Below are 16,815 nucleotides of genomic sequence, written 5' to 3'. Positions count from 1 at the left end.
ACTCTTTTGAGAAATCCGTTTCGTTACGAACCTCTTTGTTTATTCGGGAAACAGAAGGTAATAGTATTTTTTTAACGGCGTTTGAATTTATTATTATTATTTTTAATGTAGAAATGAGTGCAAGCACAAGTACACAGCTGTATGTTTGCAAGCTGGATAACGTATATTTACAATGTCAAATTCAGCCGAAGGACCATGAAATCGAACTGTCCTTCAGGTGACGCTATTCCCTCATGAAATGAAATGGGACTGGAATGATGTGACCAATGCGGGAGGGAGGTGATTCCAGAATACAGAATTCGGGGGACGCATTTGACAGGGATTTCCCTGTCGTGACGTCAATAACAGAGACCCTCGTTTATTCCGCAAGTGTGCGATTTGAAGGATCATATAGGCTACGGATTGCCAGAAAATTGTGTAGCAAAACAAATACAAATAGCCTGAACGTCTGTGGGCTAGCAAAACATTTCTCTGGATGATTTAGGAACAACACTACTGGGAATTGGCCATAATTAATTTGCCTAATCTCACCACATTTTGTTCGTTTCCAGTTCTAGGGTAGCCTACACGGCTACTTACGTCATTGAATAGCATTGTAGGATTAATTTCACCATAATCCAACACCAAAGTCATTTCAACAGTATCAAGACAATAAAAACGGAAGGAACATTATTCACAAATAATGGGTGGAACATTCTTGAACACTATGGGCAGCCATAGTTGAAGTTTGCTATATTTAAGCGAGTTGGTGGCACTGTTGTTGTGTATAAACTGAATTCTAGTTGAGCTACCCATATTATATTTTGAAAGACATGCATTGGTCCTAGCTTTATAAGAACGACTTTCAATGGAATGAAGGAATAAAGCAGAGTGGTCTGTGTATGACCGGGCTATCAGAACAGGACATTACGGTTAATTATAATATAATTAATGCTACCAGGTATTGTCTGGTTGAGGAAAGTTCTATGCAGAAACAGCTAATTATCAGAAAATACGGAATTCACCCAACAAGACATGCATCCACAGATATGTTCCTAAAATTCTTTATATAGCACAATCACACATAAAATACAATTTACACAAACACACACTGGCTCATTGTGTTCATGCACACACACACACACAGATCACACAGTAAGATGGTTGGATTTGAATGAGAGGAGATGTTTGATCCCCTAATAGTATAAATGTATGTATACCCAAAATCTTATAAAAATATGTCTTGGGTACAATGAATAAGATTAAAGTAGATGTCCAAGTAGTGAGCGACTAAGTAAATGTTAGAACAAGAGATTCTATAAACTCCCGGGGCAGTCTACCACATTCCTCACATATGAGTCACTGTGAATGAGTCGTCTGTTTTTTGCCAGTGTTTCTTTCCATGGAGAGAGAGAGGGAAGCTAGGAGACCACCCCTTCCTTCAGACACACACAGTCAGCCTTATATGATCCATAGGACCGCAGATGGTTACAGTAATTATATGCAATGTAAATGCACTAAGCAACACTCACAAAGAATTGTAGAGTGACGAAGAGTTGTTGAGGCTGTGTGAGTGTGTGTGTGTGTGTATGTGTCCGTGTGTCCGTGTGTGCGCGTGTTTGTGTGTGTGTGCGCGTGCGCCTGCGCAAAGTATTCTGACAGCAGAGAATGGAAAATTGTGGGTTTTAACAGTAGGCTGTGTGAGTCAGAGTTTATCTGACCTGGCACTGAAAGACCAACAGTTTGGGTGTGTGTGTGTGTTCATGTAAGGTTGTCTTTATATGAGTGTTTGTGCTGTGCGAAGCACTTTTGGAGCATATCTGCGTATGCATGTGTTGTCAATTATGTTTTGTTTGCTGCATTTACCAAAAACAGACACTCAGGCATATTTTCACTTCAATATGAATAAAGGAAAAACAGGGTCCCTCTGAGCCCCACGGGGATCCATTTTGTGTTCTGAGGTTTCGGATGGGGAGGGCAAATTCTGGTGCAGCTCCGAGCCAAACCATAACTCCTACAGCCAGCCTGCAGACCTACTGCCAGCTCTTTCCTAATGAATTAGCTGCCAAAATGGGGAAACTGCATTCCTTCAACAGTTATTTTACATGTTCAATATAACTTTGTACATTTGTTCATTTATGCATTTGTATTAGGATTTCCCACTAACATCTACTATATGGTTAAAAAACATAAACACAAGAACATTCTGGAGTAGTTTTCATGGCCAGATAAGGAAATGCAGAACTCTTTCATAAACAGAGCTGTGGTTTTGTCGTAAACGGAAAAGTGGTGTAGTCTAGCCCAATGAACAGCTCTCTGTTTGCTTCATGGCCCTGAACAGTTTGCTGTACTGTTCCAGTTTATCAACAGATGTTCATAATCACGTGTAATTATACAATTACATGTTTGTAATTCTCTCCTCAGATTATTACAGTATACTAAATGTAGTAAGCAGGGCTGACACAGCTCCTCCCATCCATCCATTTATTTTCTACAGCACTTGTTCTTGGTCAGGGTTGTGGGGGGTTGAAGTCTATCCCAGCATGCAGTGGGTGAAAGACAAAAATACACTCTGGACATTTTACTAATCAATTGCAGGGCCCAACTCACAATTCACTCACACACTCACACCTACGTAATAATAAACCCACGCGGACATGGGGAGAACATGCAAACTCCAGACAGAAAGGCCCTTGATCAGGAATCAAATTCGGTACCTTCTTGTCGTGACGTAACAGTGCTATTCACTGCACCGCTGTGCTGCCCCCAACAGGCTCTTTGAGTAATATTTTACTTCCTGCAAATGTTGGTATTGCTGACATTAAGATAATATAAATATACTGTTTTCAGAATCAATACTTTAAAACTGAAAACTGCAGTGGTAGGAAGTGGTGTTGGTGGGCCAGCAGGGGGCAATCTTCCCTCTGGTCGATTAAACCCCAATGCCCGAGTGCAGTGAGGGGAACACTGTGCAGTTGGAGGTCTTTCGGATGAGACATTAAACCGAGGTCCTGACTCACAGTGGTCATTAAAGACCTTGTGCCACTTGTTGCAAAGAGTAGGGGGTTCCCCAGTGTCCTGGCTAAATTCCCAGCCTGGCTCTCTTGAACTTGACACCTAATCATCCCCTGATTCAATTGGCTAAATTAGCTCTCCACCTGAGCTAATGAGTGGTGAGTTATATATATTTTTTTTACTTAGGTTATTTAGTACATTTATCAATCAGGGATATCTGTTCATCTTCTCTTGTCCCTCTTGTTCATCTTCTCTTGTCCCTCTCCATGATTTTTCTCTGTACATAGTGAACAATACAAAGTTTGAAATATGCAAATATTATGTACTTCAAATAATCACACCAGCATTACACCAGTACGTTTTTATTGGCCATTAATGATGGTGAAAACATGGGTGACAATGAGGCAGTGTACAGTAGTCAGTGTCATTACTCAAAAGCTCTCATAAAATATCCAGGGCAGGCGCACAATGCTATCTTTATTCATGAAACTCAACTTTTTCTCGGCTTCATAAAAAAACGCAAGCACATTAAAATAAGAAACGCAAATGAAATAGACGCTTTGTTTGAACCAGGAGCAAAAGAGGAAAGCGCGGATAACCGAACACAGTGCTGTCACGCGGAGAGTGCGAGGCGCGCTAGAACGGGAGTGAAGGCGAGTCAACGTTCGGCTCCTGCTATTTCAGGCGCACCCACAATGCAAATTAATATTCAAAGAGCTTTTAAGCCGCACGTGAATAAACATACTGTCCGGCTGGCAGTCAGCGTGATGCGTGGCTCCAAAACGACAAAGTAATCGGCTGAACAGCGCTGTGGGCAGAAGGCTTCAGTTATTTGCTTAGCAAGTAGCTACAGCTCTGATGAGGACCGATATTATAGGTAATGCACCATGCATAATACTGTTGTTGACTCTGTTGTCAGTCAAACCCCCAACACTATGTCAGCATTAGATGCCTTGTTTTTGTGGGAGAAAAATAAGCGAGTATGGGATAGCCGTGCCCGTGGTTTAATTTGCTTGGATTAGAAGTATAGATTTTAAAAAATTCAAAAAGAGCGACTTGGGCTGGGAATACAGGGAGCTTAGGTCATAAAATCTCTATGTTTTAGTGTACAGAGAAATGCAGGAGTAACTCACAAAAAGGCAGAAAGCTATTTGGGAAAAGAGTAAGGGCAACAGATGCACAAACACAGCAAGTAACGAGAACATGAGACAGACGGACACAGAGACAGACAGACAGACAGACACAGAGACAGACAGACAGACAGACTGGGCGAGACAGATAAAGAGGGTAACGGAGACAGAAAAATAAGATGGCAGTGCCAGCTGTGTAACGGACATGCAGCTGGAGGGCCGGCGGGGGCCCCCGGGGGCCACAGGAAGTGTCTACGCGTCGGAGCCCTTGTGCCGGCGCTTGGAGGGGGGCACCAGGCGGGCGGGCAGCTCCGGGGGCAGCCCGTGCCCGTCCAGCTTCACCTCGATCAGGTGGCTGGCCAGGGCGAACTCCTCGTCGTCCAGCATGCCGTCGCGGTCCACGTCCGACAGCTTCCAGATGCGGCCCAGCACCGAGTTGGGCAGCTTGGTGCTCACCATCCAGTCCTTGGCCTTGGTGCCGCTCAGCTTGCCCTCGTTGGGCGACAGGTTGTAGAAGATCTCGTCGTACTTGGGCTTGTCCTTGGTCACCACCCAGTCCTCGTCCTCCATGTCACTCCCCTCCCCGTCCTCATCCATCGGGGCGAAGGGGTCCCCCTCCAGGAAGGGCCCGCCCCGGCTCCCGAGGAAAGCCCCGCCCTGGACGCCGGCCTGGATCCCCGCGTCCATCTCCTCCTGCTTCAGCAGGGGCATCAGCTTGGCGATGTCAGTGGACAGCAGCTCGTCCAGGGCGGCCATCATGTTGGGCTTCAGGGGCTTGAATTTGTTGAAATCGTGAACGGCCAGCTTCTCCTGAGAACAGAGGAAGGAGGGCAGGGAGTGTCAGTGAAGATGGGGCTGAGTCTGAGACACGCAGTTAGTGGTTTGGGCTTTGGGTGAGATATGCTTCAAAACCTGGGGCCTTTTTTTTTGTTGTTGTCTGAACTGCTATTTCAAGTTAACCCTTTGAAGAGTTGGTTTTATTTGGAGTGTTTTTTCTTTTCTTCAAAATTCTAAGTCAGTGTTCTAGAACTCCATTGCTTTCTGTTAGGAGCAGTGATTGTGACATCAGCATTAGAATGTTCAGTTAAGAACATTCTAATCACATATTTGTGATCTTACACATTAGAGGGTTAAAGGAGAGGTGCATGGCTATTATAAAGAACATTTTAATCCAGACATGTGGGATCAGATTTGACTCCAGAGCTTCACTGGGCCAGAAAAGGACAGACACACAGACCTGCATCTTAGCACAGTCTGGGAAGTCTCCGGGAGAGATGTTGTGCTGCAGCTGGATCTTGGAGAAGATGACGGGCAGTTCGTAGATGAGGTTCTTCTTCTTGTTGTCCTTCCTGAAGACAGAGGGCATCTCCTGCTTCAGATAGCTGATGATGTGAGCGTGAACCTGGGACAGAGGAGGGTGAGGGAGGTGACAGATTTTATTGGAAGGCATGCAAAATAAGAGGTGACACTGCAGAATATAGCACAGATATTAATAGCTAATAAAGCATCAATAACCCCATTATACATCTACAAAAAATAATGTTGCTTTAAGGTACAGCAACAAATTTATTTAAAAAACAAGTTTCTTTATCCCTTTGAAGAGTAGTTTTCTTTGGATATTTTTTCCCCCAAAATTATGTCAGTGTTCTAGAACTCCACTGCTTTCAATTATCAGTAGCGATTGTTACATCAGTACAAGAATGTTCAGATAAGAACATTCTAATTGCATATCTGTGACCATATATATATATATATTAAAAACACTGCATATTTACATTATATTGCAGTGTATTCCATTTCTGTAAGGGCATCACCTATTCTGTTAGTCATTTGATGTATTATCCTCTGCACAGCTTCTTTGGGTTCATGAAAAGTATTTTATAAATACATTTTTAAAATTACATTTAAACTGCATGCAACAAGACCAGGGGCTGATGACTATCCCTCGGTTAACCCCTTGTGTTCAAATGACTTCCATAATAAATGGGCCTATTTTTGGAAGGAAAAAAAAAATCAACATTACACAGGAAGAGGAAAGATTATGGAACGCATTCAGCCGTCTTTCCTCTCGAAGTGCTGCGTACACAAACATTCTCATTTTAATCCGGGTCATTAGCTTTGTTTCAGGCAGCCGTTCAACAAAATGTCTACCCCCAGACACTGCTACGCTGAGCCAGCTGCGCTGTATCAAAACACTGCAGCCGTTTTGGTATCAGGAATGTTCAAAAGACCGAGCACACACAGCTCTCAGACAGATAACTTTAGCAATCCCCAGTGGGGAAATTAAGGCGTTCTGTTCTCCTGGTAAGACCCAATGACCCAATTTCAGTCGACTAAAACAAAGCTTTAATTTTCAGTAGCCTGTCAGCTACACCTCGTACCCTGAACTCAAAAATATGCAGCTACAAGAACACTGCAGTCTCTCCAGACGGTGAGCTGCGGAAAGCCTGAACGCCAAGAACCGAAATCCGTGACATCTGCTTTTATATTGGAAACATCTGTGTTGGAAACCTGACATAAAATATTCCTGTGTGTTAACAAAAATAAATCGAGCAATGATTTGCTGGAGCGTAGAGGCGTATCCAAGGGGGAGTGTATGCAACAGTTGAAGAACCCAAAATGCAAAAGCACACAAAAGATGATTACCAGAAAACTTGTAACGTAATCGTTTTAATCAGGGTCACCCCTCATTTGGTTTGGAGTTATGAATGCCCAGAGGGCGTTGTATTTATTTAGTCTTTACCTATCAATGTCTGGGTGCATGTAGAGAAAAAGTTTTCAAACCAGTGAAAAAGAGCCCTGAAGTGCTGCAAGCATTAATACGCCGAAAGAGAACAGCTTCTGCAATGTGATTGGCTGCAGTGATCTAGTCAATCTCTCGGACGAAGTCGATAATAAAGCTACTTTCAATTGTTTTTTTGGATTTACGGGTCTACGTGAATCTCCCTGCAGGTAACGTCCACACAAACGCTTTATGTTGGACGATCAACTCTGGGAAATTCTAGGTGCAATACAAACTGGGGTTGTGATGTAACTGCCCTTCGTCAAACAAAATGTCGTCCTGCGTGAACAGGAAGACATTCCGTACAATAAAGCCGTACTTCAGAACCACCTCACCAAAGTAAATCACAGCTATAAATATAAAACAGACGTTCTTTGATAATTACAGTACAGCAGCATTCAATTCCCTGTGGTATTTGCATTCTTAAAGGCATACCATGCAAGATTTTTACTTTGGGAAGATTATAAAATAACCATGCTAAGCCATATATACGCTGCACTGACAATCTTTGTCTTTACGAACTTTTGCCGAATTTGTGCACCTTTACCTGTATTTGTTATTCTAAAATGTGTTTGGGACATTTCTGGGTGTGGCGCTGTTTTCTGTGGGGGGAGTGGGGAGTGTGGCTGCAGAGCTAGCTAGCGAAGAAGTCCAGATACAGAGAAGCAAAGAGACAAGCAGATAGAGCTCATTCAATAACTAGAGTTAACCTTGGAAGTGCCTTTCCTTACTGGCCCCAGCTGACGTTTGCCAAGGAGATTTAAAGCAATGGCGGAGTCGGTTTGTTTTCTGTGGGACTTGTATGTAACATTATCAGCAGTGTGAAGCTGGTGACAATAGAGACTTGAGAGGGCCTGAAATGTTCAAATTTAAAGTTACAATAATAAAATCACTACTACCTTCAGCATAATGGAATTAATTAAGCTATAATCGGATCTGCCTTCTTACCGTCGCTCACGGTCACTCATTTCCTGATACTAATGTTATCTCTAGCTATCCATAGCTACATTAGGTGGGGAGACTTACTCAGCGTTAGTGGTTGAGGTTGAAGACAGAGGAGGATACTTCTTCGATTGTTAACACAGGCTAAGAAATCCTGCATAGTATGTCTTTAACCCCCTGAAATAGCCAAAGAGTGCTTGATATAACTAGCTAGTTGATTGCTAGCCTAGAAGGCTGACCACAAAAAAAACAGTTGAAGTGCAGCCACACATATGGCCCATAATCAATCGCCTCAGTCTTTCTTCCAATTTTCCAACCATAAAGCCACACGAACGCCAACGAGTTGTAAGGTATTCCTGACTTGGAGGAAACTATGACCCGGCATCAATTGAAAGCAGCATTTGGCACCTTTATAGAAACTATTCTTAACCCTGGGCCTGGACCTCAGTGTTGGCTTTTACAACCTACCAGGCAAATAACCATCAAGAGATCAGGAGATCTTTGGTTCAGAACAGTATATCTTCCCTTCTCAGGTGTTCAGAGAGAGAGAGAGAGAGTTTATGGGAAATTCAGCAGCCTGGCATTAGGAGTCTCACCCTGACAAGACGCGCCCTCTTGACCAGGTCGTTGAGCTTGCGCAGGGCGGAGTTGCGCGGAAGGTTCTGGATGTCGGCGAAGAGGTCCTCCTCCTCCAGCTCGAACAGCCGCCGGTTGTCGGTCACCATCAGCGGCTGCGACCAGAAGGAGCCGATGTAGACGCGCAGCACCTCGGGCGTGCCGAACACCTTGCCCAGCGACCACATGAGGGCGCCGTAGACGCGCATCAGCTGCTGCGTGCCCACCATGTCGGCCTTGTTCAGCACCACGCGCAGCTTGTCCTCGTTGCCGCGGAGAGCGCCGATGGCCTGCGAGAACTCGTCCGAGATCTCCAGCTTGTGGGCGTCGAACAGCAGGACGATGCGGTCCACGCGTTCGGCGAACCAGCTCAGCACCGCGGGGAAGTCGTACCCTGGCAGAAGGAGGGAGAAGGGGTGGTAGTAACGGGGGCATTTAATGCTTTGTATAACACTTCTTATCCCAAATTATCACAACGCCTAATCAGTTTTACCGCCATGCTCGTTGCTGTATCCAGTTCAGCAGAGCGCAGACGAGCATGCAGCCTCCTCTTAAATGCATTGCATTAGCCACCGCTTCTTTTCACATCACTGTCCGTAAGCTGAGCTCGCACAGACATGAGGTGGAGGAAGTGTCCGTCATGAGCAGCTTGAGGAAGCAGACTGCGGGTGCCAAACTGACCAGAGGGGGGTGCTGGCGAGCAATGAGACGCAGTCATTCTGCCTGACTGAATCCCTCCCTCCCTGGGCAAAGGCCAATAATGCATCACCCTGCAGGGTTGCCAGACACAGTTGGCACCGGATTCGATACTAGGCTATGTCTGTGGGGGGGGGGGGGGGGGGGGGGGGTCTTTAGCAATATACTGGAAAGAATGTTGCGGGGGGGGGGGGGGTTGGTCTTTAGCAATATACAGAAGAGAATGTGGGAGGGAGGGGAGGAGGGGGGAAGTTCAAGGCTTCACCTCTCAAAGGATACATTTCAGTAAGAATAATATCTCTCTGTTTTCCCCTGAGAGAAACACTAGCATTATTACATTATATTCACTTATCTAGTGCGACTTGCAACAAAACATGACCGGAATTCTTCACAGAGTCATCTCTGGCAATATCCCACATCCTGCCCTGCCCCACCCCGCCCCGCCCCGCCCCTCCCCTACCCTCCCCTCTCCTCCCCTTTATGGACAAAGCCCTGAGTAAGGGAGGGGGGGGGGGTGGTTCACACAGAGATGCACACCCTTCATATCTCCCTCCTCGCCCCACCTCTGCCCTTCTCCTCCTCGCCAAGCCCCGCATTCTTTCCTCCTTCTTCACGCCTCCCAGATGCAAACATGGGAGATCTTTCCGATTTGTGGAATCTCAGCGGCTGATTCATCTAGCTTCGCTGTTTACACCATCTTTCCATCTCTTTCCTCCACAAGCCACGGTCATATGACACATTCTGTTTGCCTGTCAGACGCACATTTCCAGGGCAACCTAACATCAGGAAAACTTTTACATACCGTGAACTCCACAGAGTTTGGGATAAATGTTCGTTTAGAAATTGCTGCAATTTCTACGTGGTGAAACCAAAGTGTATAGAATACCCTTAAACAAAAGCTGAGAATGTGCACTTTAACCACATGTGTATTATTTACATATGAAATTGCAGAGTACAGAGCCAAATCATGAAAGGAAAATCTCTTTGTCGCGAATAGTCTGTAGCTCACCAAATTTTTCAGCTGTACACTTTAATATTGAGCTTATGTATGGTTATTCTGATTAAGCATGAAGTGAAGGGTATAATGCAAGCTCTGTTCCCTCAGCTATTTCTATAAAGGAAGGGTCCCCGGCTACAGTATATAGTGGGACTGGACTGTGTGATTTTGGGTGGGGTGGGTGGGGGGGGGGGGGGGGGGGGGGGGAGTGGCGTCTCACCTCGGCTCACTCTCTGCTTGGCTCCAGATAGGATTCCAGGGGTGTCGATGATGCTGATGCTCTCCAGGACCTGATTGGGCAAGTGGGCACACTGGAACCTGACACAAAGGGGGGGGGGGGGCAGAGAATCTAAGATGGCTTCCTTATACCAGTCAATCAAACCTGACTGATCTCTCCTACGCATTTCAGGACAGAATCTGGCCCCTAGAATCACCTGGAAAGCAAGCATTTATCAGTATTGAAGCAGGATTCCCCTTCACCTAGTTGTCATACTCTATAAAACGTGCCCTCTTCAGCAATGCAAAGCATGCTGGGAGAACTGTGTATAATTAGCGAAAAAGCACATCTGTCGTCACGCTCGCTAATGCGATCCAAAGCTCGGGGCCGGGGCCCCCGCACCCCTCCCAGCCAGAGCCCATTGTGTGGAAATGCCCCCCCCCCCCCAACCCCTCCCGCTCGATGCGGTCTGCTTCCTGCGGGGAAAAAAACAGAACGGTCACGTCTGCCAGAATCAAACAATACGGCGCGCTAACGATGGGCCGCCGGGCGCTTCCTGTGGCTGAAAGGGGCCGAACGGGAGCACGGCTTTCCCCGGACAGGAAGTTAAAAAAAAAACCAAAAAAACAAAGAAAACGGACAGGAGCCCGTGGAGACGAAAATCAGTAGCCGTCTGGATTAGGCACCTAGATATCGGGGCCGTGCGATTGGGTAACGGGTCACTGCAGGTTCCCGTAGTTACCCTGTGAAACTCGAACCGCACGACGGGACGACAGGCATCGGCTCCGCGCCTGAGGCGAGGGAGAAACCGAATGTTTTTCTGGGCAAAAGAAGGAGCCGTTCACGGAAGCCAGAGATTGGGTTTATCGGGCCTCCACAGCCAGCGGTGCTTAAAAGCGAGCGGCTCTGCCAGCACCGAGGCCTGGCCGTCTGAAGCGGTAAACAAGGCGGAGGGGAATAGTTTCACTGTACCTTTCACTCTCCATCAGTCCACCTCTCTGACCTTTCGCACATTCTCTTTCCCCCTTGAACTTGTCATAGGTCCCAGGTCCCCTTTAAATACCTCAAAAAGCTCCCCCCCCCCCCCCTTTCTCGAGAATGTTCTGCCTTTCTAAATTTTTCCACAAATAAGGTCCCTCCCCGTTTAAAATTTTGGCAAGGAGACTTGACATTCCACACGTCTCATTTTTTCCCCCCCTCGCCTCACCCTGCCCCCGGCTTCACCACCTCCAAGAGGGACTTCAACTTCACTCCCTTTTTCCTTCAGGTACGCCCCTGCCCCAGCCCCCCCGGTGTCCCAGGCCCCTGCCCCTCCCCCCCCCCACCCCGGTGTCCCAGGCCCCCTCACCGGTTGAGGAAGGTGTTCCCGAAAGGGTTGAGCTTGCGGAAGGGCTTGTTGGGGTCCACGATGAGGGCGTTGCCGGGGACCAGGCCCTCCGAGTCGCCGTGCATGATGGCGGTGAAGCAGTCGGTGGTGGGCTCCGGCCCCACCCGGCTCCCGGGGAAGTCCTGCTCCAGCAGGTACCTGGAGAGAGACACGCGGGACACACCCCCACCTCAGCAGAGCACTCGGGCTACCCCCCCCCCCCCACACCCCACAGCTGGAGGGACGGGGAGCTTCAGCAAGAGGGGCGTTGAACTTAGAGCCATAAGGATCGCAAGTGCAGATCCAGAGTGCGTCAGTAATGTTTACTGTGCGAACTGGACTTAATGTGTTCATCGCTATGAATAACTGTTACAAAATGAGTATTGTACCTTATCGGATCTGTATTTTATAATTGTTCTAATGACCATCAGTAGGCACTCGTTGTACATCACTTTGAATAAAAATGTCCGCCAAATAGATGTAATGTAATGTAATGTCAGTGCGGCTATACCCCAGAGCAGTGCTGCTAATACAGTATGGCTTGGGAGCAGCCAGATGCAGACGTGATAAATATGTAAAACATAAGCTGTGTGAGTTTCCCTTTGTAAGGGTGGCTATGAAAATAAGTGAGGCAATGTAAGATAATACATAGTTAAACAGTAAAACTCAACGGTGAACATGCCTGTACAGGTGGGTGCACCCAGGAGCAAGTCAACACTGAAACTATTGTTCCCAAATTAATTTTCAACCATCACTAGGGGCAACTGGGATATCCCACAATGGGTTTCCAGGCTCATCTACACACAGGTTTGATATTATGTTTGCTAAACTACTAAACCTAGAAACAAGTATGGGTTCATAAATACTGTAAAAGTATCAGACAAGTAAAGGCAAGTCTAGATGGCCATTGCGAGCAATCACCAATCATCTTCATATTCAAAATTCAAAATTAAATTACTGTGGAAATGTTATCCACACTTTCAGAATGCATGCTGAAAAGACATTCAGAACAGCTAGACCTTGAGGGTTTTGTAGGGGTAAAAATTGGCACCCATTAGAAAAACTAGCAAAAACTGAACTTGATGTAAAGGTGATTCATGGTCATTTCAGGATTATTTAAAAGTGCAACAGATGCGGTCTACTCTAAAAATTCTCACAACCCCCCACCCCTCCGGTCCCACCCCGCCCCCTGCTCACCTGATGAAGGTGGTCTTCCCCGTGGAGTACTGTCCCACCACCAGCACCATGGGCTTGTTGTCGAAGTCGGCGTCCTCCATGCTGGCCGAGTGGAAGTCGTGGAAGCCGTAGTACTGCTCGAGCGGCAGCAGCTTCTTGCGGTAGAGCGACTTGAGCCCCTCGGTCACGGTGCGGATCACCTCCGGCATTTTGGTGTTCTTGTTCTTCCGGCCCCAGCGAGACATGGCGGTCGGCTAACGGGGGGAAGCTAACGGGCGCGCTGCGGGGGGTAGCTCCTCCTGGGTCTGGCGGTTTCCAAACTCGGGCTCTCGGTGCTCGCCTCTTATCAGCGAAGAGATAAAAGGCCGAAGCGTTTTCCCGGACGCTCTGGAACTGTAGGGAAGTATCGGTCCGTCCGACTGTGGCGTTAGCACCGTTAGCTTCTCAGCGTGTACACTCTTTTCCGGAAGCCTCCTCCACCGAAGGACGTGCGCCGGTGTCTTTATGGAAGGGCTCTGAAAATTAAACGAACGTGACCCATCGTTGCAAGTCATGTCCGCGCTCGCCCCTACCTAACTGTGGCTGTGATATCAAATGAAAAAATAATTTTTATTTATTTATTTATATGGCGCATTTCACAAACAATCGTCACAATACGCTTCACAGACAACTCTGGCCAAAACCCACACAGGGGCCAGCCTATAGCAACAGTGGCAAGGAGAAACTCCCTGTGGTAGATGGGAAGAAATCTTGAGGCTGGAGCAGTTAGGGTTATTTAATAAAACAACTGCTCCAACCTCGAGCGACACTTAGACCTGGTCAGCTCAGGGTGTAGCTTGGTGACCAACATGGTCAGAGACCGGCCAACAGGCCAACAGTTGCCGCGACAGAAGGTTCAAAGGCAAGCCTTCCCATAAGACCACAGCACTCAGCACAACCCACAGGGGAAACTCTGCTATGTTCCTGCATGCCTAACTAGGACTGTCACCATAGCAACACCCTGCCCTCTCTTCCTCAAACAGAACTCCTGGATGCGGTTTTTTTTTTTTGTGCCAATTCACTCTCTGAACTGACACACCCCACAATGACTAAACCTTCCACCGTCTCACTGAAGTGTGCCCCTCCAGGCATCAAAATCCATTACAGCAGCATTTTTTTAAAGGCCTCCAGTCAGGTGAAAATTCATTTTTTCCCCTCCTATACAAATTCCCTCTCCACAGTCCCCTATGTCAATGCTCATAAATCACAGTGAGTGCTTATGCCTGTGACAGTGAGGGCATACTCATGATGTCACTGTGGAAAGGACAGCCTGAAGAAGGAGCACAATAGGTGACCACGTGCTCTCCGTGGAATATTTCAGAAAAGTAATGACGCTTCTACAGAAAACCATGGAAAGACACACACACACACACACACACACACACACGCCCCCAAATGTGAAAATGGACTTGGCGTTGGCCCCCCAACCACACACAGGGGAGACAAAGTCCCGCTGCTTCTCTTTTTTCCATCCAGAGCGATAAACGGTCGGGATGAGCCCAGGGCAGAGTTTCCGCAGATGCCCCGTCCCGTAGAACATCAGGGGCATGTGAGGTGAAAGGCGCTGGCTGGTGAGGGGGCAGACTTGGGGGGGGGGGGGGGTTAGGGTTAGGGAGGCGGTAGGTGGCGAATGCACCAGCCCACCTCGGCTCTTGCCAAGCCAAACAAAATACAATTGGAACTTTGAGCTGGATTTGAGTCGAGAGCCCAGGGGTGCAGACGGGGGTCCGGGGGTGTGGTGGGGGTTGGGGGGGGGCGGTGACGTGTGCAACACGCAATTAAAAATGCAGCTCGATTCCTCGGCTGCGGACAGGGGCTCGGAATGCGCCAGGGGGTCCGAGTCGCGCGCGGAACGATCGAAACGGAGGGGCGGCGCGGAGGGAGAGGCCAGCTCACACGGAGAAAGTGAGAGAAAGGGTAAAAGAGAGGAGGGAGGGAGGGAGGGAGGGAGGGAAGAAAGGAGAGCCAATGGAACAAACTGCTCAGCCGTGCAGACTCCTGGACAGCCAGCACACACACAGGGCTCCTTCGGTGTGTTTTGCCAGCAGTGAGTGTGTTTCAGAGCCTCGACGTACCGAAGGCAATGCCTTAAAAGGGCAGGGAAGATGGCTCGTGGGATCATGGCTGCACAAACTGTACTCATTTAATAAAACAACTGCTCCAGCCTGGAGCAACACTTGGACCGCACAAGGCTCCTCTGTGCTTAAAACTTCCAGCCCAAGAATTCATTCAAGTTGGGACAAACAGATCCACGTAGGAAGGCTATTGGATACTACTTGGTTCCTCAGCCACAGATGAAAACACTTTTTCCAAATTGTCTTCCAAAGTATTCACTTGACGACCAGAATCTCAGAAAAGCTTGTTTATAACGTCTCCGATAACTGGTCACCTTTTCAGTACATAACTCCACTTCAATTTCATAAGATTAATAATCTGTACCCCAGAACTAATCAGCACAGAAAAAGCACAACTCTGAGGAGGAGATCCAGGAGCCAAAGAGGGGTGCTGCTGTGGGGGGTTTACTCAAGTTCACTGAGCTCAGGATCTCTCTCAGAAGAGAATAAACAGGTGGGGAGGATTACATTCCCCACTAATAACACATCTTTAGCAAATGGCTCCGGCTTTGGAAGAGAATGGAAAATAAAGTTGACACCTTTCAATGCATCCTCCTTAACCCTTTGAAGAGTAGGTTTTTCCAGAATGTTTCTTTCAGTCAGTGTTCTAGAACTCCGTTGCGTTCAATATCCAGTAGTGATTGTGACATCAGCATTAGAATGTTCATTTTAAGAACATTCTAAGCACAATTTGTGATCTCACACTGTAAAGGGTTAAATGGACACAACGCCAAAAAAAAAAAAAAAAGAGAGAAAAGCCAAACAAGCATTCATCTTACCTAGTGATGGAGAGAGATGGAACAGCACCCAAGTCCCACAAAAGTGAACGATAAAAAAGCCTTTTTAAAAAGCCACGTAGAGCCCCACAGTTTGTTCAACTGCTCTTCTTCGCTTGCGTCTAGCACATCAGAAGCGCAGCATGCTCAGCTTAAAAAAAGGTAGTACTTGTGAGGATGTGGGTTCATCGATGTACTGAAGACGGCGCTGAATCGAACCAGAGGTTCCAGATCTGGTCTGAATTACGGATCTTTGACGGGACACTAATGAGGTTCAGCTGCCGTTCCGGCCTGGCGGGGCTTCCTCGCTCGTCTTCGTGGAAACACAAACCCTCCTTCTCTCCCGCTCTCTTTCTCCGCTCTCCTCGCAGCTTACTTTACACTGGGGCAAGCCCTGGAAACTGTGTTGCATAGATTCACAGTTTTTTTTTTCATCTGTTGGAGGGAGGGTGGGGGGTATCATCAAAGCCAAGGAGGAGTCTAACAGGGATCATGCATTTTTCAAAGTCTATTCTTTTTAAGTGTATGGACTTTATGCTAAACTGTACTGTGCAATTTGCTACTACCGTTGTGTATCTTGTGTAAGTTTAACACCATCTCAGTTTTATTTGCAGCTGTATTTAACATTCCTAAGGGTGGGTCCCATTCTTCAGGCTTCTCGTTTGACTCTGTTGAAACAAGCCACATAAGGAGAGAAAAAAAAGTATTCCCCCCCCGAACATCATAATTCCAAACTGCTCCTCCCTTCCTCTACGCCCCTCTGGCCAAACACAGTTCCATTCAACCACTAAACTTCGGCACGGTAACTCACAAGCACCACCTGGTGGCAACTGGAATGAACTGCAATATGAATGCCCACTGTCGTATCAATAAGCAGAATCAATTTCCAGGCTCACATGGTGTATCCTACCTTATATCCTGGCATAGACGTCCTCTTCCACTGCAAAGTAAAATCCGCTCCAATAAAGAGA

General features: G+C 47.2%; 1 protein-coding gene across 1 annotated transcript; it reads right to left on the bottom strand.

The window, feature by feature from the left end:
• Positions 1-3,340: 3,340 nt before the first annotated feature.
• On the bottom strand, positions 3,341-16,484 carry ehd2a (EH-domain containing 2a). Its single transcript, XM_035432974.1, has 7 exons — positions 15,848-16,484; positions 12,937-13,430; positions 11,722-11,898; positions 10,377-10,474; positions 8,445-8,857; positions 5,362-5,526; positions 3,341-4,934 (listed from the first exon to the last, which is right to left on the bottom strand). Exons 2-7 carry the CDS (start codon positions 13,158-13,160, stop codon positions 4,377-4,379), a joined length of 1,635 nt encoding a protein of 544 aa, XP_035288865.1. The 5' UTR covers positions 13,161-13,430; positions 15,848-16,484; the 3' UTR covers positions 3,341-4,376.
• Positions 16,485-16,815: the final 331 nt, after the last annotated feature.

The sequence above is a fragment of the Anguilla anguilla genome, chromosome 9 (genome assembly GCF_013347855.1).
Source record: "Anguilla anguilla isolate fAngAng1 chromosome 9, fAngAng1.pri, whole genome shotgun sequence".
In the NCBI taxonomy this organism is placed as follows: domain Eukaryota; kingdom Metazoa; phylum Chordata; class Actinopteri; order Anguilliformes; family Anguillidae; genus Anguilla; species Anguilla anguilla.
The sequence above is the reverse complement of the archived record's forward strand: the minus strand, read 5'-3'. Positions and strand labels throughout refer to the sequence as shown.

Coding starts and splice junctions, on each gene's coding strand:
- ehd2a (XM_035432974.1), bottom strand. CDS start 13,160: ATGTCTCGCTGGGGCCGGAAGAACAAGAACACCAAAATGCCGGAGGTG. Junction 11,899..12,936: donor GGGAAGACCACCTTCATCAG/GTGAGCAGGGGG, acceptor GTCTCTCTCCAG/GTACCTGCTGGAGCAGGACT. Junction 4,935..5,361: donor CAGACTGTGCTAAGATGCAG/GTCTGTGTGTCT, acceptor CTCTGTTCTCAG/GAGAAGCTGGCCGTTCACGA.